The sequence below is a fragment of the Priapulus caudatus genome, unplaced genomic scaffold, assembly GCF_000485595.1.
Source record: "Priapulus caudatus unplaced genomic scaffold, Priapulus_caudatus-5.0.1 Scaffold186, whole genome shotgun sequence".
Taxonomy (NCBI): domain Eukaryota; kingdom Metazoa; phylum Priapulida; class Priapulimorpha; order Priapulimorphida; family Priapulidae; genus Priapulus; species Priapulus caudatus.
In genome coordinates, this window is record NW_014577247.1 from 86,330 (window position 1) to 113,692 (window position 27,363).

Here is a 27,363-nt window from a genome sequence, read left to right on the forward strand (position 1 = left end):
GTCTAGTGAAATAAAAAGTTAATGTTGAACCCTGTTACTGTACTTCGATCCATTAGCAGAGGGGGTACAGGGGTTGGTGTTACGGTGTTAGCTTACATGGGGGCGGAAGACGATGTACATGTGGGCGGGAGACGGTCTGTACATACACGGTAAAAATTTTTATTAATTTGTTATGAGTTTTCCTTTATTTTACAAAAGTGCCTTGGTGCCCTTCTCAAATTGTGAGAGTTGCCTTGATGCCTTTTAAAATTGCCTCGATGCCCATCCATTTTAGAGAAAATTCAAGGCAATTTCTCACATGCCCCCAAAAAATTGCCTTGCCCCTCTCGTCGCTTCATTCGAGGCCTGATCTTGACAAAATATGATTTATCCCATGTCTGGTAATGCATCAATCAAGAACATACTGTTCTCATCTCCATGTACGGTGAAGCTTCAGGGGCATCCACAAATCTCATAACGTCAATAAAGACTACTACTATAATAATAATGTATACCGTAACCCTGAGTGAATTTTTTAAGTTGGTATATCGACATAGTATACCCGAAGGGCTGTAGCAGAGTTCCCACATAGTGGCACGAGCTGGTGTCCGTGGCCCTGCTATAATTTACGCAATTTCCTGAAAAATGTACTGGTGAGCACAAACCTTAACTATACTACGATCGTGATACGAGTTCGCGCCTACGTGCATACCTGCTCGCATTTGTGCTGCTCGTCAGTGCAGCAGTGCTTGATGCACTTGTGCCGGCCACAGTCAAGCTTCTTCTTACATCGCTTGTTGCAGAGCAGCCGCTTCTCCCCCACGAGCACCGCCAGCTCTCGGCACGGCACCTCCTTCTCCAGCGCCCCGCAGTGGCAACGCACCGAGGTGCTCTTGTCGCATGCCGCGCACGCCCCCTCGTGGCAGGCGGCCCCGCACCGGTGGCGCTTCCCCTCGGGGCCGCACAGCAGTGGCTTCCCGCACACCTGCCCACAGGTTGCCACCGCGTCGAGGCAGCTCGTGCGTGCCGGTGCCTCGAGCTCCACTAGGGGGCGCTGCCCACACGGACAGCGCGTCTGATTGGCCGGCGTCAGCGTGCAGTCGTCGCACGCGCCGGGGTGGCACGCGCGTTCGCATGTGTGGTTGCCGCACGCGAGGTCGCGTCCGCACGTCTGCCCGCAGGCGAAGGGTGCTGGCTCTCCCGTCGCGGCGTCGGTCGGCTGCGAGCCGCAGCGCACGTCACGTGTCGTCGCGCCGCAGTGGCACGCCTGCCGTCGCGTCTCGGCGCACGGCTCGCATGGAGGCGCGTGGCACGCGGCCACGCACGCGTGCACGACGCAGTCCAGCGTGCATCCGCACGCCTCCTCGCAGCGCACGTCCACCTGCTGGCCGCAGCGCGTCGTCTGCGTCCGCTTGCCGCAGAGGCAGGATTTCGTCACAACAGCGCCGCACGGAGGGCAGGGCCCCGGGTGACAGAGGATGCCGCACGGGTGTGGGCAGCCGCCGCCGCGCCGCTTGCTGCACGGCTCGCCGCACGTGTGCGGCGCGTCGCGGCGGTTCCACACGGGCTCCGTCGCGCGGCCGCAGAAGCAGCGGTAGACGGACGGCACCGCCTCGCTCGTGTTCTGGCACGCGGGGCAGCGCCAGCCGCTGACTCCCGAGCTGCCGGACGCAGCCGACTGCGCCCAGCGACGCACGCACCGCAGGTGGAAGACGTGGTAGCACTCGGCGCAGCTCCAGATGGCCGCCGACTGCCACACGCGCTCGCAGCACACCATGCACTCGTACGTGCCACGCGTCAGCTGCTCGGTGAGCATCCCCATCTGGGAGGGGTCGTCGCGCGCTGCGTCGTCGCTGGTAGACGGTGGCGCATCGGGTGACGTCTGAGTGTTGAGCCTCGCATCTTGGCTCCTGTTTCTGGGCGCTACGCCCCTCGGCGTCCAAATCTTGTTGTCGTGCGATTCGTCACCCAGCTCCAATGCACGCAGCAACCTGCCTCGATCGCCACTACTTTTACCTGCAGGGCGAACATCTATTGATCTATCTTGGCGGAATCTCTCCTGGTTTCTTCCGACCTTCTCATACTGGTGTCTCCTTTCCTGGTAAGTCTTTTCGTGTGCATATCCCCTGTCTTGGGTGAAGCGAGTTTCCCCTTGCTTTTGTCGAGCACCTCCTCTGCTGGCTTCTCGTTGCTTCTCTGCTGAAGATGCAAATTTATTTTTCCCAACACTATTACCCCTCTCCTGAAATGATTGAAATGCACCATTTCTCTGGTGGGTGTCGGTCTTACGAATTGCATCTTTGTCTGGTCTTGTCGTCCGTGACTTCTCTCTACTTTTGGTTTTCTCTTTAATGCATGCCTCTTCGGCTTTGTCAGGTGCGGTGTTCTTGGTAGTAGCATAGTTCTCGTCAAGCAGATCGCTGTTCATATAATCAAGAAAGGACTGCCTCTCTGTATGAGTATAACCCGAAACGCCATCGTCTATCTGCAGGGCAGCAACAGCTTCGGTCGTGTCTCTCTCGTTAGCAGGTGTGGCATCTTCTCTCGACCTTGCTGACTGGTGGTTTCGCCTCTGGTCACTGTGGCCGCCTCTGCTCTGTTGATGCTGTCCCTGACCTCTTCTGCCATGGTGGCTCAACCCTCCTCTCTTCTGTTGCTGCAGCCTCCCACGTTGTCTTTGATTCCCCCTGTAGCTACTGGAATCACCTTGGTGAGACTGATATTCCGGTGTATATGGATAGTACTGGCTAGTATCATAGCTTCCACTGTGATGAGCCTGATGATCTTGTTCCCATCCCTGTCGACTTCTCACATCACTGTCATAATTCTGGTAGCCAACGTACTGCTGGGGTACTTCACTCTGGTTAGCGGGGTGCTGGGCATAAAACACCGGCCCCTGAGGCTGATATTGGTTTTTGTGTACAAAATAATTTCCACTTTCTTGTTGAAACCCCTGAGTCGTGTAGTCAGCAGCAAGGTATGCCCCCTTATTAATATTGTCCTGCATTGGCACGCTATTTGGGCCTAGGTGGCGCTACTTTCAAAGTAAATTTTATGTGCGTTGGTGTATACCATTTGGTACGATGAAACGCCCGGGGAAAATTGTAGGTAAGTACAGTAATTCCTTGGGATTATCACAAGTTTTGCTGTTTCGTTTTCTATCTGAAACATAACATTACATACGTTATTATAATATAATAATAATAACAATAAAAAAAATATTGCTAACGTCTAAGTATCAACAACATGTAAATTAAAACAATTACAGTTATTACTAAAACTAGTAAAAGCGTAGCTCCAAGAAACGGTCTTTGCTAGGGTTAGAAGACCTAGTGTATATTGACGTTAGTCACACAGCCTGGTTGGGTTAGTAAAGCTCATAGGGTCTATGTCCCCTAGGGTACTGCCGGAACTAGCTCTAGTACTATAGCCCGCGTTCATTAACTGCCGCAGGGCTATAGAACATTGTCAGCTAGATTTCACAACTGCAACCTGTCACCACCTGTCCTCACAAAAAATGGATCGCAAAACGCAAAATTATCGGGCTTTTTAACACTTATTTATCTACATGGACATCTTTTTGAACACTTTCCACAACTTTACACCATGTATTTATCCTTTTATTACTCAAAGTCAGCACTACTGGCAATCCCGTTTTGAAATATTCTGGCGTGCGAATGCGTGACGTCATCGGTATTGTATATATACATGCACCATAGCTGCCATGTGTTTTGCCTACATATCCGGTGCATGTATATATATACAATACCGGTGACGTCACGCGTTCGCACGCCAGAATATTTCAAAACGGGATTGCCAGTAGTGCTGACTTTGAGTAATAAAAGGATAAATACATGGTGTAAAGTTGTGGAAAGTGTTCAAAAAGATAGGTGAGATGTCGATGTAGATAAATAAGTGTTAAAAAGCACGATAATTTTGCGTTTTGCGATCCATTTTTCGTGGGGACAGGTGGTGACAGGTTGCAGTTGCAAAATCTAGCTGACAATGTTCTATAGCCCTGCGGCAGTTAATGAACGCGGGCTATAGTACTAGAGGCAGAGCTATGCCGGAACGTACACTGGGTACGTTAACGTACCCTGGTAACTGATATGATTAGGGTAGCTCTAGTACTATAGGCCGCTTACCATTAACTGCGCCGCTATAGCATCAAACCATACGAATGCTTCGGACCAAATCAACTTACTCCAGCCATCAGCGGAACATATTGTTTGTCCGCATGTGGAGGGTGGAGCGGCTTGTGTTGGTTGACAAAAACATTGTGTTGTCACACGTAAACAAATTAATAATAGTAAACTTGTCATCTTCCATGACAAAACTAATATGTACAATCCTCTTTATCGCTTAATTGTTGTTACTTGACAACAACACAGTTTTTTCACAACCACCCAACCGCGCCACCCCCCTCCACACCGAAATACATAGTTCCCAGCGACTGCGCTGCTGCAGCGCCGCCAAATGCCGTTGAAGCGGCAAAATCGAATGTTTTGTCCTAAGAAAATACCTGTCAAGTTACCATTGCAACGAGTATTTAAGAGGTTCAATTTTAAGTAAGCGGCTATAACTTAAGACATATTCACTTCGGATAAGAGGCATTAATTGCCTACCACAGACGTTTTATAGTCGGGTATAATCGAGGATAAGTTGGTCCATCGCATGCCCCATGGGTCGGTCTATAGCCCAGCGGCAGTTAATGTAAGCGGCTATAGTACTAGAGCTAGATTAGGGTTAGACCGTTAATGGCGTTAGGGTTAGGGTTAGGGTTAGGGAGAAGGCGTAGGCGACTCCCTAGCCACAAGTTCCCATCTCGCTTAACACTACGTGGCGAGAGGGTCACAAACCGACGCATTAGAAATATGTTCGGTAGTATGTGCGCTGCTATTTAACGTTAAATTATCGACTCGTTAGTGGAGTAGCTAGGCGAGGTACGGTCCGGCATATTAGATAGTACCAGGGTACGTTCCGGCAGTACCCTGGGGGACATAGACCCTCTCAGCGTTAGTAAAAGCGTAGGCCTAGTCATGATTTAGTCATTACATCATGTACCCAGATTTGAAGTTTGACCTAAAAGTAAAGCAAAGCAAAGCATGCGTAGATTGAAGACAAGTAAATTGTACCGCCAACTCTACCTGTCTTCCTCTTTCTGTCTGTTGGTTTAATAAACTAGCAGCGAACTCCAATCTTGCTTGAAAACGCATACAATTTTAATTCGAGATTAGCACGACAAACTACACAAGCAAAAAATTTCGACAAGCTTCTTGCAAACAGTTGAGTTGTGCAACTTTACAGGTGGCGCTAACAGCGAGTCGACAGGTCGATAGGCGTGTCGTAACAAGAGTGACAGCAGTAAGGTCACGCCTATCAGCTGGAACGTATGTACAGTATTCAGAAGTAAACGCGGCGCACCGACAATGAATATCACACGGAAAAGTATGTAAATGCGAAACTAAATTACTCAAAGATTTTCCTTGTTCGACATTAATTTATAATAGTAGGCGTAGTTATACATTGAGGTATTTTAGGAGGAGCAATTATTAGTCAAAATCAACTTTACAACTAGTACTAGGAGTAATTGACATGATAGTTGATACTTGTAGTTGTAAATTGTTATGGTTCCGTGACTAGTCATACTCTCGAACAGGAATTGGGGCAAAGACCCGTTGACGTGGTCATTCCCGTGGGTGGGACTACCTACAGTCTTGTTTGAATGAAACTGTTGGAGGTTAGGGGGTTAGGCTAAGTGTTGGTCAGAGATAGGTTTGTGATGATTTATGTATCGCCTTCCCAAATCAAAGTAGTAAAAGTAAAACTAAAACTTAAAAGCTAGTTAATTACTTGACGCTTGAACTGCAATCTCACAATAATGTGTTGCAGGCTACAGCACAACTTACTGGTAGTAATATTGCACATTTGTATTGTCAGTGTATAAATATTACTATAAATTACCAATGTACTAGGAGCAGTGGCGTAGATAGGATTTTTTCAGCGGGGCACGAGACGCGGCGGCGCACTGAGGGGCCTTACATTTTCTTCGGGGGGGGGGGGGCGCGTGGACAATATATAATTTTATTGAGATGTGGTTCGAACCTTCTTTCATTGTATTATACTGTTCTAACAGCATTATTTTTTATTCAAATTTTTTTTTATCAAGCATGAATTTTCAGTGGGGGGGTAGCACCTGGGGGTCACAGAAAATTTGTGGGGGGGCACGTGCCCCCCAGGCCCCCCGTAGCTACGCCCCTGACTAGGAGCTAGTCTAGGAATATTTTCAGTAATATTTAGTTTCTGTGATATTTGGCTAGTTTATTTTACTTTGCCGGATTTTCTATACGAGTTATAATGTGTGATTTTGAATTTCAATAGATTTTAAAGAAACCTTTCCTCTTATCGTTGAAAGTATAAATGAAGCCGACTTCTTAGCAATTGATGGTGAATTCACAGGTAAGTGTATAATATTCGTTTGACACTGGGTCAGGGTTCTCCAAGAGCACTTATAGCCTGGCGGCGCGCCAGGCTATCGTCGAGCCTCGCCATCCTAAAATGCACCTGCCACCCTAAAATGCACCTGCCACTCTAAATATCATAGCCCCCGGACTCCCGTAGCATGCAAACCGCCTTCAGGAGTAAGGACCGTAAAGGCAGCACCCGCCATGCTATAATGAAAAAGCTTGGAGAACCCTGTAGGTATATACTATATAGATTCCATTATATACTTGAGCCATTTAATTTTTGTTTATGTATAATGGTATATATATTTATTTTCCTTAATTTCTACTTGTTGCTCCAAGGGTGCAGTACAAAAATATCAGAGTGGAAGTGTGATTCTATGTTTTTATATGTTCTTTATTCTTATTATTTAAGTTGCTGTTTTTTATTTCTAATCCTAGAAGGGGGTGGAACCAGTTAGGTTGGGCTGAAATTAATCATAGAATGTTATGTTTTAGTGTTGGTCTTTTGATTAGATGTAGGTTCTGGTAGTCTCTTGCACATCTAGGTTATTATTATTTTAAGGTGTTAACCTGAATTGTAACTTTTGAGTGGAATAATTTTTCTCTATCTATATAGGTTTGACCAATGGACGTAAATCACATTCATTTGATACACCAGAGGAGCGCTATCACAAACTTAAAGAGGCAAGTGTATTACTGTGATAGTTCAGTCATACTATCTGTTATATATATATATGTGCAATTATTTTGTTTTTTGTCATATTAGTTTATTATTGTGCTATGTTGTGGTTTATGCAACAATGTGTACGATCTCATGAGTTTATAATAGATGTTAAGTAAGTGATCACACTATTAGTCTTATATGTTTTATTTGAAACTTATATACTAAACCACCAACAAAATACATGACTTACTACATGGTGTTTGTCAAAGAGAGTTGGAGTGTGAAAAGGGGGTGATCAAGTGATCGATTTGATGAGATCGAGACGCGGTAGAAAAATAATAATAAAGTTTTACGTATTGCATTTTTAATAGGGAACATGCGATTTTCTACTCGTTCAGTTTGGATTGTGTACTTTCACGTACAAGCATGAGGAGAAAAAGTAAGAAGCTTTGGATTAAATCAGATAAAATCTATGGTACCATTTATTGCCTATGTTTACTGTCATTGATACCACACTCTTCTACTCTAAAGGTTGTAGTGATCGTGATTTTACTAAAATTGTATCAGTACATATTGTTATATGCATTCAGTGTAATATATATACATTCACAATTTTTTGTTTACTGTGCATAATTATGCTACTAATGCTGAGGTTACTAATGTTGCAGATACATATCTAAAGCATACAACTTCTACATTTTCCCAACACCACTAAACAGGCAAGCGAGTGATGTGAGGTTTTTGTGTCAGGTGAGCGCTGCACAACCTAATTATTTATAACTGAGGTAGTAACTGCAGCTCTGGAGAGAAATGGATACTTGATTAGCAGGCAGTGAACACATGCACTTCAGCAGTTCTTTATAGTTTTCACCGATGTAAGACATGGGGAAATTAGGAAAGGCAATGTCAGAACAGAATATAATCAGGGAAATCTTAGTTGTTGGATTTATACCGGGGATACTAAATGTCGGCGTGATGTGTACAGGCGTATTTGTAAGAAACGTTTTGAGGATAGGTAGTTAATCCTGCTTTGTGCAATGAGATGTGGCAATAGCTATTAATCAGGTGATAATGCCACAAGTGTTATATAAGTGTGTTTGTGTATGTGTAGGAAAATAGCTAAGAAAATGTATAAATTTCTTTATAGGCTTCAAGTTTAGATTTCCTGGCTCGCCAGAGTTTTGATTTCAATAAAGTCTTCTACGAAGGTATCAAGAAGGCAATGCTAGCTTAAGTGCTTGTAATTTGACAAATGTAAACATTTGCCATGTATGAACTATTTGTTAATACGAATGGAAAGCTTCTCTGAGGGTATGGTTCAAATTTGCTGTAATGAATCTGTCATTTATTATTCTACAAAGGGAATTTGGTTAAAAGTTATTTTTCATAAGTTTCTCAAAGTGGTAAATTTATGTTGAACTGTTATGCAGTGTGGCTTAATGACAAGTGGCTTGATAGCTTCATTATGCAGTGTTCCATGGTAAGCAGCGTACACGACTAATGTCGGTGGTATGTGCAGGTATTCCCTATCTGAACCCGGCAGAGGAGCAGAGCCTGTCGGACGCCTTACAGGAACGGCACAACCAGAGCATGAACAATGAGCTGACCTATGTGAGCCCTTCATATGAGTCGCCAGCTTTCAAGGGTCCTTTGGTTATCCCAGAAGAGCACAAGTCATTCATTGCTGACATCTGGTACTTTTCTGTCTTACAACAACATCATATAGCTTATTAAAGGTTGAAAGGGTAGAATTAGCATTATTTAGTAGCACACGGACAATCATCAATAAGTAGATTTGATAAAGGCAATGCATAGACCTGTGAAGTATTTGCGAAGTACGTGCATAAAATTTATTAAGAGCTTATGTGTATGCACGTGTTTATGTGTTAGTGGCACTTCTGCAACTATTCCATGGATAAGTAATTTTATAAATATAAATATCAGAGAAGTAAAAGTGGTATGCTTAAAGTGCTTATTTATCCTTTAGAATCTTAAACTCTGCATTTTGTTACTTGTGTTGGTGTGTGTTACATCATTTTACATATAGTGAAATGTTCACATGACTAGCTATTGTAGGAAGCTGATGGTGCTAACTGCTAACCCAGATTTTGTTTTCATTTCTTCCAGCAAGAAGATCGAAACTTTTCTAAAGGATGAGCAAGAAACTAGCTTGCAGTTGCCAGTATGCACAGCCTACCAGAGGAAGCTCATCTATGAGGCTGCTAGGAAAAGGTTTGTACCCTTCTGACAAAGTGCATTCATTAATGTATTTTAGAGTATTAGCTAGAAAGCCGTCTCGCCGTCTTTTTGAAAGCTTATTTTCATATGATATGTTCTGTACGATATGGTCAGTTTCACTGACGATAGCTAATGACGGCCATGCACTTATTTCAGTGAATAAATTTATGATAGGCAACAATTTTTTTATTCGTAAACGCCTTATTTTATTAAAAGAACTACTTTCCAATTCCTCCCTAGCAGGCAAGTACATATGGCACTTGTTTTGCTAGGAAACTAATGTTCCAATTATTCGAGACTCATATTTTATCAATCTTAGCTAATACTCTCGGTCATCTGGAATGGATATCGACCTGTGTTTGGGAAATTCTTAGATAAAAATCTTCATTTTGTAAGCATAGTAATTGTAGTCAATGTGTAATTGATTATGGGAAATGGCAGGCTTTCTGCAAAGCTCTAACAACTCTGATGTAGATTCAAGATGGGCATTCAGCTTGACACACAGACTGCTGAAAATCGCGATCGGTTTATTGTCGTGAAAAAGGCATCGGAGGAGGAGAAGAAACTGGTTGAACAAAAGAAAAGAGAAGCTGACTGGGTTAGTAGCTGTTACATTAGTAGACAAAATCTTGCAATTATTTGAACACGTATTAAAGGACAACAGAGGTCAGGTGCGTTTCTCTGTGAACATTAATTAAGATGTATTGGTAGTTTATTGCCATATCAATCTTTCAGGAAGAACTGAAGGATGCTGTTGGCTTCTCAAATGTCATTCGTGAGATTACACGTTCAGGAAAACTGGTAGTTGGCCACAATATGATGTTAGACTTAATGCACGTCTTACACCAGTTTGCTAGCCCCCTGCCTGAGGTAAGATGCTCGATGTGTAAATTGTATGTAATTCTTTCCAGCAATTTCACTACCTAGAATAGTGCTGAAACTATTTCACTTTCAGAGTCGCAGTATGCGTGTTAGTGTGTAGTGCACAGGCTATAAATTAATACAAACGGAGTGTAGTTTTTCCACTGTTACAGTTATTATGATATTGGTTATATATATTTGTTTGGAGCATAAAAGAGTGGTCATTAGCTGCTTATAGTAACTTTATGTGTACGTTTATGAGAGAATGCTACATCAGATTTCATATCATTTACATTGACAGTAAAGATAAAGTAAACAAAGGCTCGATCTCTGGATGTAATGTGGGAAGCTAATGTGCATGTGTTCTAGGATTATGAGGAGTTCAAGTCACTGGCTCACTGCGTATTTCCACGCATCTGTGATACGAAGCTGATGTCAAGTACAAATCCATTCAAGGTCAATATTCCTATGACAGATCTTGGCAATCTCACGAAGATACTAGAGAGAGCGCCATTTGCCAAGCCGAACATAGGTACGACGTCTGTCTAGTTGTGAGTGCATGTGCTGTGTGTTGTGTGCGCACATGCATTTCCGTGTGTAACTGTGTGTACATTTGTGCGTGTTATTGTCAGGTAAAGATAAGAGGGCTGATTTATGTGCAACTGGGCAAATATACGTGCATCTTCCGAGTCAATGAAGCTGCATCAGTAGATAGCTCGTTAAGGTCGACGTGCATAGAGTTATCCTCTATAATAATAAGAATAACTGTGTAGTGCCCGTTGCATGCAGCACTAGTAGTCTGCTGTGTCGTTGCAGAGTTTGCGGCGGAGGAGCACAGCTACAGCACAGTTGCGAATCAGCTGCACGAAGCAGGGTACGACGCCTACATAACTGGACTCTGCTTCATATCGATGGCCAACTTCCTAGGTATGATACTTTTGCGCTGCCAGCCGGGCACTGTCCACTCCCCACCAACTGGAGAAAAAAGTTCAATAAATTGCAGGGAAATATGCTGCTGACATGTCATAACATAGGTCCTTATAATGTGTTCTTATAAAAGCAGGACATATCTGTTGTCCATTCTCCACCTACTGTGGAAGAACTCCAGTCAAATAGAGGAAAATATGCTCTTGACATTTTGTCTTTAGTTATGTTACATGTCATAAGTGGAATGTAGACTGCCAACAGGTCACGTTAAACCATAACAAAGGGAAGTGAGGCCATTGTACACATCAAAGTGCATACAGTTCACATGAGAAGGCATGTGTTTATGAACCATTTTGGGTTGATAGGAATAGCTGCTTTCCAGTAATTCCGTCTGCATTTTTAGCTCATCTGACATAGTCAGATCCAGAGAGACCGGGTACAAGATGGCGTTGCGCAAAAGATGCGTGCGTGCAATGGCGTGCGCTCCAGTGCGTCAACGAGTTGGGTCCACGGATATTCGGGACGTGGGGGGGGTAATCCGAAAACTGAGTTTTGGGATGTCGTAAGCTGGGGGTCACAAGTCATATACGGTCAAGTGAGGTGTGATAAAAGGAAGGGGAAGCATTCCCTCCTTAACTTAAGGTATAGGGAGGAAATGCAGAATTGCGGGCACAAATTGCTAAGACGGCCCGACCTAGGCTCGTGGTATCGTGTATAGGCATCAATGGTAGAAAAGCCATCACTTTGTGCCGAATTGGGAGTCGGAGTCAAATGGGACCACATAGTCGGTTTGCCGTGCCCTATATCTCTCTAGTACGTGGTTGATCTCCTGACATATGTTAATTACTTGAACTTTTTTCATGGAAATGTGTTCTATTATATTATGGAGAGCTGATGCTGATGGGTTGCTGAGCCTGTGCAAACGGTGAGGTCATTTCTGTGAATTACCAAGATGGGCCGCGCGTCCCCCCCCCCGTCTGATCTTGTGATTTTGGTCAATTTACAATTTGCTGATCTCGGATGCGCCTAGATGTCCTGCCCCAGTGCCATCTTTTAGCGGGTTTCGAGGGCAGGGAGTCCATTTTTTAGGGGCAGTTATGTTTTTAGATCTGGGGTCAAGTGGTCGAAGGTCCAAACCTGACGGTGCATCGGTGCAAAATAAGAACTTTATAATCGTATTCACTGTTGCAATGAGATAGTTAGATATAGGCTGACAACTACGACTGTGAAACATGTACAAGACCCAATGGGATGAACACGACGCCACACATGGTCTGATTCACCTCAGCACCTGCCGGCATCATCGAGACAGTGGAAAATTGGTGTGGAGGCAGCTCACGAGATCCCCAATTAAGTCAAGAAACACGAGGCCATTCTGCTATCGAGCAACTGTCATAGCCAATCAGGCTATTCCAGCATGACGCAGCACTACATCAGGACTTCCAAGGGCCTGAATCCACCCTCTGATTGCCAATGAAAAGCTCTGTCTCGCAGCAAGAGTCCACAGCTCTCCGCTAGAGTGAGTTTCAGTCAGGCAAGCGGAGGACCTAGCGCTGGCTCGTCGGCAAGTCGCGATGAGAGTGAGCAGCCTGTCGACGTGGCGGGCTTTCAATGCTCGCAGATCGACTAGTGGCGGGGCTCTGCCCATAATCGCCAAGACACTGGTGGTGTTTTGCAACGGCGATGATCAGTCACCACCTGCTCATCGAGAACGCAGACACCGGTTCTGACTAGACTCGCTGTATCTCGAGAGGGACTCTCCAAAAATCTTTCGGGATGGCAGTACACTCACACCGCTCTCATGTTGATCTCCAGACTATATCAGACTGCATGCCTAGTCCAATGGAAAGACCCTCAGCGCTGGATACCAAATCTTATACTTCACCTCGGAGCATGGATGCACACTCTCATGAGTTTCCTGGGCTGTAAGGGACACATGAGATGAATGGGCATCTGGCGCTGGACGTTCGTCATGAGCGCAGCGTTTGTGGCATTGACCAGACATCATCAGCCAGGGGTTAGTAAGAATCTGAACAAAGGCTCTAACGCATACCCATCTCATCGATGCGGCCGTGTTGCTTAGAGAGTTTCTACTCAAATGGTGCCCAAGAACTACCAAGAGCTGAGTGACACCGTGGAGAGCAGCCCCAGATAAACCCCCCAACTGGGCAGGCTAGGGTGGACTGTCGTCACAAGCCGACCCTGCTGGACGCTCATGTAATCCTGCGTGGAGAGACGGAATGGTGACTTTCGTCCCCTCCAGCAGCGACTGTTCCTCCAGGGCAAGCTTAGCCGTATTTCTTACGAGCAGGCAGGTCCACGCACGTAAAATTATGTCCCGCTACAGTGAGGCTGGTAATGTGCGACAGATGAAGGCAGAGCCTTCGCCGAGCGGCCCGGGAGGATCTACTGGCAGGCGCAACATGTCTGTCGGCGATTATCTGATGGCGGGACCGCAGGTTCGCAGCAGATCAGATCGGCGAACAGACATCTATCAGCGAGGGGAAGGGTGCTGGAGTATGAAGGGCATATTTGACCAGATCGGCCGAGCAGTTGGACTGTGTGGGTCAACAGGTTTCAGTGTGTGTCGCCACCAAAGACCGACATGCCATGGAAAGATATGTACAGTGGAATGCTGGGGATGAGGAGATAGCACACGTGGTCGAGGGAATAGAGAGGAGAAGAAACAAGCAAAAGAGGAAGTGAGAGGGAAGAAGAATGAACTGGATGATGTGCGATCGAGAAGATTCGGAGCAGGAGCTGGAGAGTAAGTCGAACTCACCCCCTCAAACGACAGCATCCAGGTCTCTATATGACATCTGCAATGGCCAAGTGCGGCCCGATCACAGTGAATGTTCAGGGATGCACTGACTATCGGGAGTGAGGCAAAGCGAAGCAGTTTTCCGCTTGCAACTAAGAGTGACTTCCACAAAACCATAATGAGAAAAATGGGTCAGATGCAATGGAGGCAGCTCAAGAGAGCCCGTCACTGTCGAAGGGGAAGGCCATCTACGACAACGAGATCATGAGCTGTTTAGATCGGCTGTTGGTCTGGGGCAGCAGCGAGAGGGCGTGGATACTATCCAAGCCATTCTTCCAGTTTGAACTCGAGTCCAGTCGCCAACATCCCTGATGATGAGTATGGATGTTGAGGAAGGGCAACAAGTGCACGTAGCTCGTCAAGTGTCTCGGTGTTTCTGTCAAGACTCCCCTGCGTCCATGACTCGTGGTGTTGGTTGAAACGCCGGTCAGTCTGCTGTAACCACGTTGTGTGCCGAGTAATCGCTGGGACCGCAATGATCTGGCTAGCAGCTTCTGTGCGACTGGCCCACTACCCCACTGGTCAAGAAAATAGTCCTTTCGACAGGTACTGATCCAAGGCTCCTAGCGCAAAAGGAGCAATGAGCAGATGAGAAGAGGAAGAGCAAGGAAGTGCGGCTGACCCAAAAGCACACCTTCTCATGCGACGCAAGCATTCTTTACCAATGCCAAACGAACAGAGTCTGCTCAACAACATCATATGCGGGCCTATCTCTTCCTCACAACATCCATAGACTGTCAGCAAGCTGGATCTCGTGTCGTCACCCATGCTGAGGCAGACATACTCTTCTGCAGCTACATGCTGAGGCCGCAGCAGAAGATGCCCAGACACAGCCGCATCCTCAGGTGATGACACATGACGTCTTCGTCCTCTCTGTGTACTGGACATCAAGGATGCGGGTCATGTGCCAAGGATTCAAGATGGAAACAGAGTGAAGTGGTGGATGCTCCTGGATATCACAAAACTGTTGAGCGGCGTTGGCCCAGAAAAGTGCAGCCAGCTTTCTCGGTGTCCATGGCGGCTGTCAGGACTGGCGGATACGGTGTCCGTACCTCTTCAGGAAAAGGAAAACAGTCAGCCACTCAGCTCGCTGGGGATTGATATACGCAGGTCTGGAATCAAGTGCTTGGAGAGCTTGGCGGGCGACGCTGCTCAACTACAGCGACAGGCAAGAACAGCTTCTTCTTCCACTCTCTAGCGGACATAGAAAAGTTGTACGACAATGAATTGTGCACGTACTCCGCCTCTCCGCAGGCCATGAAGAAGCCGCCACAATGTAAGAAACTGCCTAATCAGACTGACGTCACGATACTGCAGCTCATGTTGCTCTCGACTCACCTTCTCAGATGCTACTGTGGAAGGTCAGCAAACCAACGTGACGCCACGCTGAAGAAGCTCTACATTATACTCAAGTCTAAGGAAACTTGGTTGTGGAAGTATCAAAGGCTCCGACCATCCACATACACACCGCCATTCAAAGCGCCAGTTTGCTCCCCAGCGCTCCTGGATGTGAGTGAGCTGCGAGCTGGCAAGCGGCGAGAGGGCAAGGCATGCAGGCGGGGTAACGTTGCAGCTGCCAACCGTGCAAGGCCTTTCATGTCACAGACTTATTGGCAAGGTGCGAGGGAGCGAGTACGGGGCTGTTGTAGTCGAATCAATGAAAAAGATGGACAGGAAGCCGAAGACAAGTGAAGGAGGAGCTTAGGTGTATGATGACGACAATGGGACGAATGAATGATGATGGCGGATTGAGATAATGAGGATGAGGAGTCATAGAGGAATTGTGACAACACTGGTTTATTGTGTGACTGATTTAAGGCTGTTTGCTTATTTTCTCGTTTGAATTTACATTAAGTGTCTTCATTTTGACCGTGTGACGCTTTGTTTTTGACCTTGACTTTAGACCGCCGACTTCTAATAACAATAATCGTCCAGACAATGGACTCCCTGCCGCTCGAAAACGCCCTAAAATAATATGGTATTCGCAGACACTACAGCATCGGAGATAAAATTGTAAATTGGACAACAGAAATCCAAGATGGACGGCGGCGGACGCATCTTGAATTCCAGAAATGCCACGATGCCACAGGTAGCCAACAAGCTAATATCAAGCTCTCGCTAACTATAATAGAACACATTTCCATGAAAAAAGTTCACGAGTAATTAACATTGCAGTGTCAAACATTTTGGCAACGTGGACTAAGCGGGGCAATTTTAGACATTTTCTGCAAGGTAAAGGCATTTCTATGGAACCACGGTCTGACGGAGCGATTGAAAACCTTTTAAAGAGAGACTTCGAACAGGTGACCTAGCATTTTTACTGGGCTTTATTTGAAAGGACCATGGAATGTACGTTTCTGCTGACAATGTGAACGAGAATTGTCTGGATAACCTTTTGACCCGTCAAAGAGGTATAGGGTTAACATGGATTTGTTACTGGTTAGAAAGAATTTGTTCTGGCCGGGGTTTGGCTATCAGAATCTATACCATGGCCGTGGATGTATAAGGCTACAAATGTCACAGTGAAATTTCAAAGGCTAAATTGGTTGAAGAAGGTTATTAGCTCCTTAAATCGTATAATTTCTATTGCATAGCCATTCTGTACTGTCAGTGTGTTACATGTAACTTATGCCACTGCCAGTGCATGTAGTGGTGATAGTACTGTGTAGTTTTTGCCTGCGTTAATTAGTTACAGGTGGCAGCTCTCTATTTCGGCCTGTAGGCTTGCGTAGGTATAATGGCATGAGTGCTTACCTATTCTGTCTTGCAAATAGTTGTTGCTACTATGTATGATGGCAGGCTTCCAATCTTTTAATCTTAAGGACACTTAAACGTACGCGCCATCTCCGTGGCAACTTTCATAACGATCCAACGAACATTCCTTTGGAAGGTTCCTGATACCATCCTGTGCCTTCCACTGTTTCGGCGCATATGTGAACACATTTGGGACTAACAGGGTTTACTAGAACCCACACTCCACCACAGAAGTCATCAGCGAGTACGACTTAGATGAGCGGGCTGTCGCTCCGCGGCACTTGTTTGTTATCATGCTCGATTCTTTATTAACTGTTCATTCGGGTGTATAGGTACCTTCCAGGTTCCCATTCCAAGTCGAATACCAGCGAACTCACCACTTCTAGAACCTTTTGTAAACAAGTAAGTCTGATATCAGTCACAATGCTTGCCTTTTTCATGTGAGCTTCTCACTGAATTAACAATTTCTCCCTCGCATCCTATCGGTTTTTCCACTGCTGTTATGGCAAGAGTCGTGTTATCTGTATCGGGTAATTTTTCGCCTGATGGTTGCCCAATGATTAGCAACGATGCCCCAGTATGACAGTGTACCTAGCTGTCTTTGTTGGCTTTACTTGTGGATGACGTGCACCTCTAACGTGTTGCTTCTTGCAGGCTCTATGTGATGATGGTGGTCGACATACCCTACATGAATCTCGTCGGAGCTGACCTGAAGCCAAACCGTGATCACGTGTTTCATGTCAGCTTCCCTGCCTCCTGGAGAACATCCGACATTGTTCAGCTATTCAGTGCATTTGGTAAGGAACAAATCGGACATTCGCTATTGGAAGGTTGGATAGGGAACCTCAAAACTCAATTAACAGTAAATACAGTACAGTTTTTAATAAATATTTTAATTTCTATATAATTCATTGATTAAATTACATGCCGAAAACCAAGAGGCTTAATATTTAGTATATAAACTCGAGGTAAAATGAAATTCACTCATACTAACGTCAAATTCTAGATAGTAGTCAGGCATGCTAGGCAAGCAGTCCCGACTGACTGTAAAAAATATTGTGTTTCATGCTAACGTTAAAATATGTGGCAGATTTAGGCCCCATTACCATCTTCCTATAGACGATAATTACTGTATCTAGTCACTTACTGTGCAGTGTTAAGATGCAAGAGTAAAGGGATTGCAGGGAAAATACTTTAGTGTTATTGGTCAAACTTAGTTTAGTGGTCATCTCTATAGAATGAAAACCTGCCTATATTTGACCTTGGGGGGGGGGGTTCTGATGACTGACACTTTTATACAGGTTTGACTGGCAAAAAGAAGATTCAATTCATTAGCATAATATGAGTGCTATCTGCTTATTTCTGGTAAACGTTATTACGTGGACTGCAATCATCAGTACTGCATTCCAAAGTCAACTGCCTTGATTGAAAAGGGCAATGCTGGCTCACCTAACGGGCAATAACTGCAAAATAAACCTGAGAGAATTTGACAAAACTTCGTTTTGTGCATGTGGTGATACTGAACTTGCAGAATGGTGGTCATGTTTGACACTTGTTTCAGGCCACGTGTACATTGCATGGATCAATGACACGTCCGCACTAGTTGGGTTGAACTACAAGGACAATGCTGGCCTAGGTAAGCATGACGAATTAAGCGAATGATGACATAAATGGAATGCATTTAGTCTTAATGTTTTTAAAATCTGCATTACACCAGCATTAACTGACAAAAGTGAGCATAGGGATTTTCATATAGTACTTGTATGCATATATGTGCACACATCCGTGTGCAGAGAGATTGTATTTCTGTGTAGGTTAATAATTTGTTTTCTTGGTATTTCATTTATGAGTGTAACACAACTGACGTACAGAAGCAGTACTTTATGGAAATCATCAAATGTACTGCAATATTCACTTACAAGTGTCAGTGATGTCACGATATTTCATTGCAAGTGTCATAGTTTCCGAACCTGCGTTCATGGTTGCAGTTATGAAGACGATAGGTGAGGGTGAGAGTTACAAAATACAGACCTACAAAGATTACTGTCAAACAACTCAGGTCATATGTCAGACCACAGCTGTACTTAAGAGGAAAGTTGATGGGTCGCCTCCTGTAAAGAGCCCTCGTCCACCCAAGAAACGTAAATCGTCAGGGTAAGTCACGATTTAACGAGTGTGCAGCCCATCCTACTTGTATATCTTTCAATCTGCAATTATTTCTACACCATTAGATCCTGGTTATTCTTTTCTAAGTTTTCACTTCATACTGACCATTCTTCATGTTCATGGCAGAATAACGTGATGTATTGGTTGCTGTTGCAGGATATTAAACCCTGACCTCCCACCGACTATTCCCGAAGAGCAAGAAGAGACTGAGCATGAAGATCTAGGTAGGATCTTGCAAGGCTGTTAAAATAATAATATTAACTTAATAGAGCCAGCAAATTGTGGAGTCAGTGTATAGAACATCGCTGTGTGTGGTAAAGGTATAGATGGGTTATGAATTCATGGAGAAGAGTTTTCGAGCATTAATGAGCATTATGAGTATTTTAAGGGTTGGCTTTCAAATCTTCTGTGTCGGCATTTTGCTTATCCAAATGTGTAGGTACAATACCAGTACAAGTTTTTGCACCCCTAGTGCAGTACAGCATTATAGTGAACCACTATATCACTCAGCGTATGCCAATGCTTGTTATGTGATCAACTCTGGACAATGACAATGCTAATGATGGTGTAAAGTGGAAGCCCAGACCTTTTTAAAATTAACAGTTTCGGATACCGTAATCGACTCGAATCTATATATGAATAGGGTTACCAAACAGTTTGCGCATGCGATGCTTAACTATAACGCTGCACGTGGTGATGGGCTAGGGTTAAGTTACATGCACATGCCGCGTGTGCAATACTTTGGTATACGGCTACATCTGGTGCAGGGACATGATCACGCTAAAGCTAAATGTTGTGTATGCAGCGACCACAAACATGGAAACCTGAATGCATGCATATGTAGAGCTAGCCTGGAGTAAAATGATACATGTTATTAACGTTATTACTGCTGATCTACTCATACTCCTAATCTAACCGCAAATGTAGAGCTAGCATGGCAGTTCTAACCGTAGAACTAGCTGCCAATGTAGAAGTAGCTACTAACAAAATGGCTAACAAGTATTTTAGAAGGTGCTGATGCACGTCTGCTAATTGTCATTTTGTTTAGTGTCATATCAGTTAACGATATAGACTAGCCTGATGTCTGTTTGCTATGATAGTAGAAACTATATATTTCTTAACAAGCACAAATGCCACGAACTTGTGTAAATTTATGTAGGTTTATGATAATACTCATAGAGTTGAGGTTTGAGTACAAAAGCAGTGGCAGACATTATGGAATATGTATGTTAAAACATTATGGCCAAAATTTGTCTATTTTCAATGAGGATAGTAACAATGCAATTTAATATGCCATAACCTGCTTTTAGCTTGTTTGATCTTTAGTAGTCTCTACCTCCCTCCCACTCTCCCTCTATCTCCCTCCATCCCTTCCTCCCTTCCTCCCTCCCCCTCTCTTTCTTATCCTCTCTCTCCCTCCCTCACTCTCTCTCCCTCTCTCTGTCTCTCGCTCGCTCTCTCTCTCTCCTCTCATCATCTCTCTCTCTCTCTCTTCTCTCTCTCTTCTCTTCTGTCTCGCTCTCTCGGCTCTTCTCTCTCTCTCTCTCTCTCTCTCTCTCTTCTCTCTCTCCTCTCTCTCTCTCTCTCTCTCACTCTCTCTCCCCCTTTTTTGATTTGGCCTGATCTTGGTTTCTCTGTGAGTAACGATTAGAAAACAACGTTTTTCCTTCTATGTCTAACCACATCAATGCAGCAGCTTACGTTAGGCAATTTAGAGCCAGTTTCTACATTTGCAGGCGCCGCCCTCTGGGGGCAGCCCTTAGGCAAGGCACGTCCCGCATTCGCGAAAGCTCTGTTGTGCTTGCTGCATTTGCGGGCAGTCGTTTCCATGATTGTGGTCAAGTTTCTGCACTTGTGGGTGGTGCTACGTTTGTGGGTGCGGCACATCTGCCCAAGCACCCACAAGACGTGCTCGGTGCGAGCAAATAATAGGTGAGGTGGGTAAGGGTTGGGTAAATTGACGGATTTTTGATGGAAGGGGTGGAGAATATTAGTTGGGTGGGACGGTGGATGCTAAGTAAGATGGTTGGTTGGAGCAGGTTAAATGGGCAAGGTGGTGGTTGTCACGCAGGTGTGGCCAAAGGATCTAAAGTAGATCGAAGTAAGAAAATGCTGGGCAGATAGATAGTGTCAGACAGACTAGGGCACGGGAGGGGGATGCCACATGCTACAAAACTACTTTGATTAATAAAACTCAATTTAAACTACAAGAAAATAGAAGCAGGCATAGAAAAGCTACTAGTTCGGTTCATCAATCACAAGTTTGCAGAGCGTGCCATATTGATGTTTTGCATTCGCTGGTTTTGTGAGTGGTCTAACAAAATCAATGCAAAGAAGCATGGGCGGTAAACTTTGTTGATACTATCGATATCTGTGAATGTGAAATCGTGTCTGAAAACTTCCTGTAACACTGTCAGTCATGCTGCTCGGTTAAAAGAGCGCACACGTGGGCAATGGCAGATATGCACTTAGCAAATGTTTGGTAACGACATGAAGTGCACGAGAGACAGTGTTTAGCCTTGCGTTTATCACTCGCGTGTCTGATTTCTTTCTCTCCGTCACAGTTGCTTTATTGACATTTGTGTTTAACAGGCGAGCCACTCACAAAAAAGCTGCGAGAAAGTACAACTGATGGGGTGGTTGCAGATATAGGTAAGCAGGGTTTTGCTTAGCCATACTATACACGATTCACCTTTTCCTGGAATCGTATGCTTGACTCATTGTGTACACCTTGGTCTGTGTAGAGCGTCAGACTACCATAAGTCTTGCACTCGTCTTTTATCTTTGGAGTCGCAAGTTCGCACCTGTGAGTCAAGTCATAGCAAGATGTCATAATGCTATTGGGTGGGGAGTAGGGTGCACTGTTACGGGGAGGGGCGATAAGGTTAGGGATAAGGTTCAGATACCCCTTACTTTACACCCCCCGTAACCTGCCCTTAACCAAACGCAGTATGAAATCTTTGGGTCTGCAGCTCACGGCCGATTTCATTCTGTTCATTCTACAATCACAGACAAATCATATCACCGTGACACATTTCACTACATTAGTGTGCGTCATAATAAATATTAAACATATAGTTGCACGCCTGCGCATAAACGTGGATGGTCTACTTACCACTTTCTACATTAAGCTGTGCATAGATTTGCTCTCTGTTGGCATCATTTTTTCATGCTTGTTTCAGAACTTTATTAACAGTAATTATTAAGTAATAATGTTACTGTTTGCTATCAGTCTCGTTTTTGAAAGGAAAGCCAGGAAAACTCGTTTTCCGAGAATATTCCCTCGAAGTGCTATGAAGTGTTCTAAATGATCAAGAAGAATATCTAGATTTTTGATTATTACCAGTAAACTAGAAGCCAATGTACATCCTCGCGCTATGCTGTCCACCGTTACGCTGGCAGATTGATTGACGTGGGCCTATCGTTTGGCTTGCACTTGCAGAGTGCACTTCGCAGAATGAAAGGCGCATCAAATTACATCCAATTCGTGCCAACAGATGGCACCCCATGTCTGGCAGTAGCCAGTTGTTGCAGAATGTCTTCCAGCTGGAACAGGGCCAGTAGTGAATGCGACACTGCCAGGTATCTCGTTTTCTCAGAAACTGCGATGAGGCATAAGCTAAACGCAAATACCTTGTGCAGTTGTCCTTAGTGGATCAATGTCAAGTAACCGAAATTGACTAAGCCCTAAAGGAGTAGATTAATAAACATTCTGATACTCAGAGCTGATATTAACCTGAAATTTGCAATTTTTTTTTGATCAGATAACGAATGACTCACAAATGAAATATTCTCTTTACCATGCAGGCTACTGATATGGCTGACTTAACATTCACCTTATTCTTATTTAGCTTTGTTAACAGTAGGAATTTTTATTAATTCGATGTGCTTCATGAGTGGATCTGCATCAACAATGGCAGGAGATTTTATAGAATGTCGCTCATGCGTGATATCTTGTTGGGCATAGTCCAATGGTGCAAACGTTTGAAAGTGAATGCTTATCTAGTTTATGACTGTACTTTATGAGTATTTCACCTAATTGAGACATATAGTAACACGAAATATATTCACCGTGATTATGTAACATGATCAGTAATGCTAACATAACAACATATAACCAGAGCTGTGGCACTGTTCGTCCTTAATCTTCTCTGCTAGATGTATTATTACCTGCCTCTGTGACTCACAGTGTAATTTTACTATGTGTCTATCATAACTGTATCCTACTATACTTTCTGCCAACTTGAAAATAGAATTTTCTATGAAAGTCCTTTGATAACATAAGCTCGCTGCTTACTCGTCAACCTTGTCACTATTTTTAGTAAACACATGGCACTTGTTCTAATATTACTAACTTTTCTTTCATTACCTGTGAAAAATCGACGATGATGTATATATATACAAGGTGACATGTTAATAAAATAGATGGGGTAAAAAAGAACCGACGTAAAGTAAATGTCACAATTCAGGCAATGTCTTTCATCAGCACATTAGGTATGTGGACATTTTTACTAAATAAGGAAAACCTCTTGTGTAAAGTGTAAAAACTTTGCTTGCAATTGGCAAAAACGTGAGCTTATGAGACAGGATACGTTTTTGGAATTCCTGTAAAAAGCCAACGACATTTGACAGCTCTAATATATGACAAGGCAAATTTTCGACACGTTACTCCATCATGTTCATGTGACGCCGTTTCGGTTTTCCGCAATTTTGCGTGAAATTCACTGTCCGTTAAGTTTACGGTTGCCAAGAGGCGGGTCAGAGCCATGAGAACAGGTCACTGCTCCGTGGGCGTGTCTGACAGCAAACATTCCCGATTTTTCGACATGCTTCACGCCTCATACATTGACCCTGTCGCTAGTCATAAAAAAAACCTGCTTCGTGGCATTAGTTATCTTGGGCATCGCCTGAAGTTGCATTCCGCAATGATTAACAAAAATGTAATGACAAAACTATTAGAATACCACCCTACCACTGCACCAGTCTGCTTTGAAAACAGATGCTGCCTTTGAGCCAAATTTCAAACACCCGTCCACTTGTTTGCAATTAATCGAAAATAATTGCAAAAGCACGTCCAATTTCTGTGGTCGCCGTATAAAAAAGATTGACCCACCAGTAATTCGAAAATAATTATTATAAGCTGTAGCCATTTTTTGCCAGGAGGATTACAAGAGTTATAACCAGCGTGATCGCTTAAAAATAGAATCACTCACTGACTGTGTATTCTCAATGCGAATCTAGATTGTAAGGTGCCTTTGCCTAGCACCGTGTTGAATTCAGTGGACTACACTATCCAAGTGGGAACGGGCTTTTAAAAGAATCGACAATTAAAAACGATGTCCTATTTTCAGTATTTTGTATGCGTCAGCGTTTGTAGGTTCATGGAGGCTTGTAGTAAAGTGTTGTAATCTAGTGGTACCGCATCAATTTGTACGTGTATAACCCTTTGTGTTTGTATCCGTTTTGGGCTTTTGGCTTTAATAGATGCAAACCACGTTGTCACCGTGATACAGGACGCACATGTACCATTGGAATTTTCTTTTGTGCTATCAAATGTGAAGAGCCATGCGATATAATCCGGGTAACCAGCATAGAACATGACATAGCGTCGGAGAAGGGAGGGTGAAGAGACAGGCAGGCTACACTTGTGTCGGCTATAAGTACTAGACGGGATAGACAGACAATTGTCGGCTATGGTTGCCATTATGAGCGTCTCTAGACAAGCGTGGTTTATTATGTCAAGGTGATCGCGCCCACCAGCGGCGACTAGACGTGTGCTGCACCGTGGGTCAACGCACTGGCTGTCATTCATGCATGGCTTGCTGTAGTAACGCATGGCAACCGGCACAACAAGCACCTGCGACGATGGCCATAGTGATTTACAAATAATTTCATGGTCCTACCCAGCCGAGGACGGTTCCCTTGAAGTGCGTTGGCCTAGTGCTGATGCCTGGGGCCCTATGGCGGGCCTGTCCTTAATGATTCTCTGTAAAAAAAGGTTAGAGACCTGGGTGTCTGGCCATCGAGGCTATATGAAGTGGGCACCAAAATGCTGCTCTGTTCTTGCGTGCATTCCTTTGTTTCCATGCGACGATGTCTTTTGCCATGGGTAAAGAACTGTTTTATTGCTAGTACTCGAATGCATAAGCCATTGTGGCTTGATGATGGACATTTTTTCATTTCTGATTTTTGGAAGTTGTGCCATCCATTGTGTACATCTTTAACACAGTTAATGGCGCGATTGTGCTAAAATGACATAGGCCTGTAAACTGGTGTTCATGTAGCCGGTCCCTCCCAAACTCGTGCATTATGATAGTGATGACAGTTAGTGGCGTCTGCAGAAGTCTGTGAAACGTCTCTGTCACCAAGACTGTGTTGAAAAAAAAATGTTGCACAACTGCAAGCAGGCAGAAGTACGTGCATCTCTCAAAGATTTAATTACGTTTAGCTCTTACCATCAATGTAAACGACAACAGGTGATTTAGTAGCATGAATTTAGCACATGCCATGTTTACCTTCAATAGTCAGTAATTTATTAGGATCAATTAGGGAAGATTTACGGTTCTGGGTTTTCTCGCGTGGTAGCAGCACACACGCGTAACTAATATCTTTTCTATTTCCTTGATGACCATTATAGATCTGTTGTTCTCTTTTGTCTTGTTTCCACCATCTGTCTTGTTTTGCTGGTGATATGTGATATTTGATTCGCTCAATTGATGATGTCAATTATCTCTTATTGTCGTCGTGGTTGTTGTTTTTTTGTTGTTGTTCTATATTTTAGCTTCACCGTTCGTTTAGTTAAACAGATGATATCTAATAGGTAATTTTCTTTGACATAGCGTGAGTGCATTTAATGGTTTACGTGCAGTTCAATTTGCAACAATTTTAATAACTTTGAGAAGATTCATTTAACGTTGGAACTGTTATAGTTAGTTATATGTGAAAACTTAACATGACTTTTTAGTGATGAAGTCTTCAATACCTACAACCTGCTTAGTGTTAGAAAAATCATTCTCCTGCGTTATTCATCTGGTATATTACTCTCTCGATATCGTTTCACATTGCATTATTATCATAAAAAAAGAAGTTTTTTTCCATATTTCAATTATCTAGATACATTACCTGTGCAGTTTTGTCTATTTTTAAATCATGTCGGTGTGGCATAACCTCTCACAACTACGCCAAATTAAATCAGGCATGCTTTACTTTTCTCGTTTTAGCGAATGGGTCTTCTAAAGGTGACTGCCAGTTGTTCAGTGTTCCAGATACGTGGTAGAGTGAGCATGTTGCAGGTCTATCCAGTGATCTCCGCCCTGTCTGTCTGGGGACAAGGGAGAAAGCACCTCCATCACCTTTGGGAGAGTAACAAAGAGTATGTGGCATTCTGTGTAGGAAAGGATTGCCTGTTGCAGTGTGGTGCTATTTTGATTTGAAAATTATAAAAGAGGGGCCATTGTCACCGTCAAAATTGGAATAAAACAAGTACATTGGAGGGGGGGGGCGACTCCCGCAGTGGCCTAGACCTGTGCGCCGAGTAATAGAATTACCTGACAGGTCAAACACGTATGTGAAACGTCAGTAGTACATTACAGTTATCATCTGCATTGTTGAGAATGCTGGGTAATAGCTGTTGTTTCCTGGAGAAGTTTCAGGTCAAAGAATCATGAATCATCACTAATAACATCGCTACCTTCATTACATGGTTGATGCATTTGTTTTTGAGTCATTCTTTCCTCAAAAGTTGAGCAAATCTGTTTTGTTGCAGTCGCGTTTCTCTTGTATGGAATTTAGATAACACTGTGGTTGTGGAGGCGTTCACAGACTTCATCGTTGCATTTGGCAGGGTTAAAACCTTTAGAAGGTCAGTGGCAATATTTTGTAGATTTGTTAGTGTCAACAACAATCCACAGATCAGGTTTGAGTGGTAAAGGGTGAATGTTGCCGTTTTTGCTCGTGGCGATAGGAAAAAGCAAGCACAGACTGTGATTGCAGACTTAGTGTATCTCGGTTTGCTTACAGTAGCCGCCTGAGTGTAACAAAATCACGTTGCCACGAACGTATCTATACTATTATAGATATGTAGCTATGTTCATGGTATTACACTAGACCCTTTATCTCCAACAATTGCCATACATTGACGGTTTTTGGCCAAGTGTGCTAAACCCGAATCATATTGGTTTTTGAATTCACCATGTGTAAGCACTAAGCAGTGTATAGATCTGTTGTACATGAAGTCGATGTAACTCCGATTGTGTTGCCAGGGTGACTGGGGCAAAATGTCTATTGAAATAAACGTAAAAGGGACTCTCTTGTCCGTTAGAATTTCTACTTTTTGTATATCTTAATAATGATATTATAGTCTATAATTATTAATAGCTTTATAATATGATGTAACATTACTAAGAGTGAATGTGAAACTAATGCCATTATGTTGCATTGCAGTGACGTGTCCGTGAAAAAAGAATATACATACATACATATATATA

General features: G+C 43.8%; 2 protein-coding genes across 6 annotated transcripts in view; one reads left to right on the forward strand and one right to left on the reverse strand.

Annotated features, from left to right (window-relative positions):
* LOC106806929 (transcriptional repressor NF-X1-like) overlaps positions 1–5,300 on the reverse strand; it is a 7,975-nt gene extending 2,675 nt beyond the window's left edge. The window contains exons 1-2 of one of the 2 annotated variants that reach the window (XM_014809105.1): positions 5,127–5,300; positions 692–3,137 (exon numbers count right to left, since the gene is read on the reverse strand). In XM_014809105.1, the coding sequence (XP_014664591.1) occupies positions 692–2,986 (2,295 nt within the window). In that variant the 5' untranslated portion in view covers positions 2,987–3,137; positions 5,127–5,300. Of the gene's footprint in view, positions 1–691; positions 3,142–5,126 lie in introns of both variants that reach the window. The other variant, XM_014809104.1, reaches the window with a different exon arrangement.
* Positions 5,301–5,335: 35 nt separating this feature from the next.
* Positions 5,336–27,363, forward strand: LOC106806932 (poly(A)-specific ribonuclease PARN-like). 4 transcript variants are annotated; one of them, XM_014809108.1, is made up of 20 exons: positions 5,336–5,427; positions 6,361–6,438; positions 7,063–7,130; positions 7,482–7,549; positions 7,779–7,860; positions 8,258–8,318; positions 8,630–8,804; positions 9,238–9,342; positions 9,823–9,946; positions 10,084–10,218; positions 10,579–10,741; positions 11,026–11,136; positions 17,044–17,113; positions 17,366–17,508; positions 18,273–18,347; positions 18,700–18,865; positions 19,034–19,101; positions 20,614–20,809; positions 21,470–21,529; positions 26,098–26,184. In XM_014809108.1, the coding sequence occupies exons 1-19, from the start codon at positions 5,409–5,411 to the stop codon at positions 21,507–21,509; spliced, it is 1,947 nt and encodes a 648-aa protein (XP_014664594.1). In that variant the 5' UTR covers positions 5,336–5,408; the 3' UTR covers positions 21,510–21,529; positions 26,098–26,184. The 4 variants fall into 4 exon arrangements, with proteins under 4 accessions (XP_014664594.1, XP_014664597.1, XP_014664596.1 ...); XM_014809111.1 differs by lacking the exon at positions 20,614–20,809 and adding an exon at positions 22,320–22,459; XM_014809110.1 differs by lacking the exon at positions 26,098–26,184 and adding an exon at positions 22,320–22,406.

Excerpts from the sequence above, each read along its gene's own strand:
- LOC106806932 (XM_014809108.1), top strand. Across the intron at positions 11,137-17,043 it reads ATCGATGGCCAACTTCCTAG|GTACCTTCCAGGTTCCCATT; the intron begins GTATGATACTTT and ends TCGGGTGTATAG. Across the intron at positions 17,114-17,365 it reads CTAGAACCTTTTGTAAACAA|GCTCTATGTGATGATGGTGG; the intron begins GTAAGTCTGATA and ends TGCTTCTTGCAG.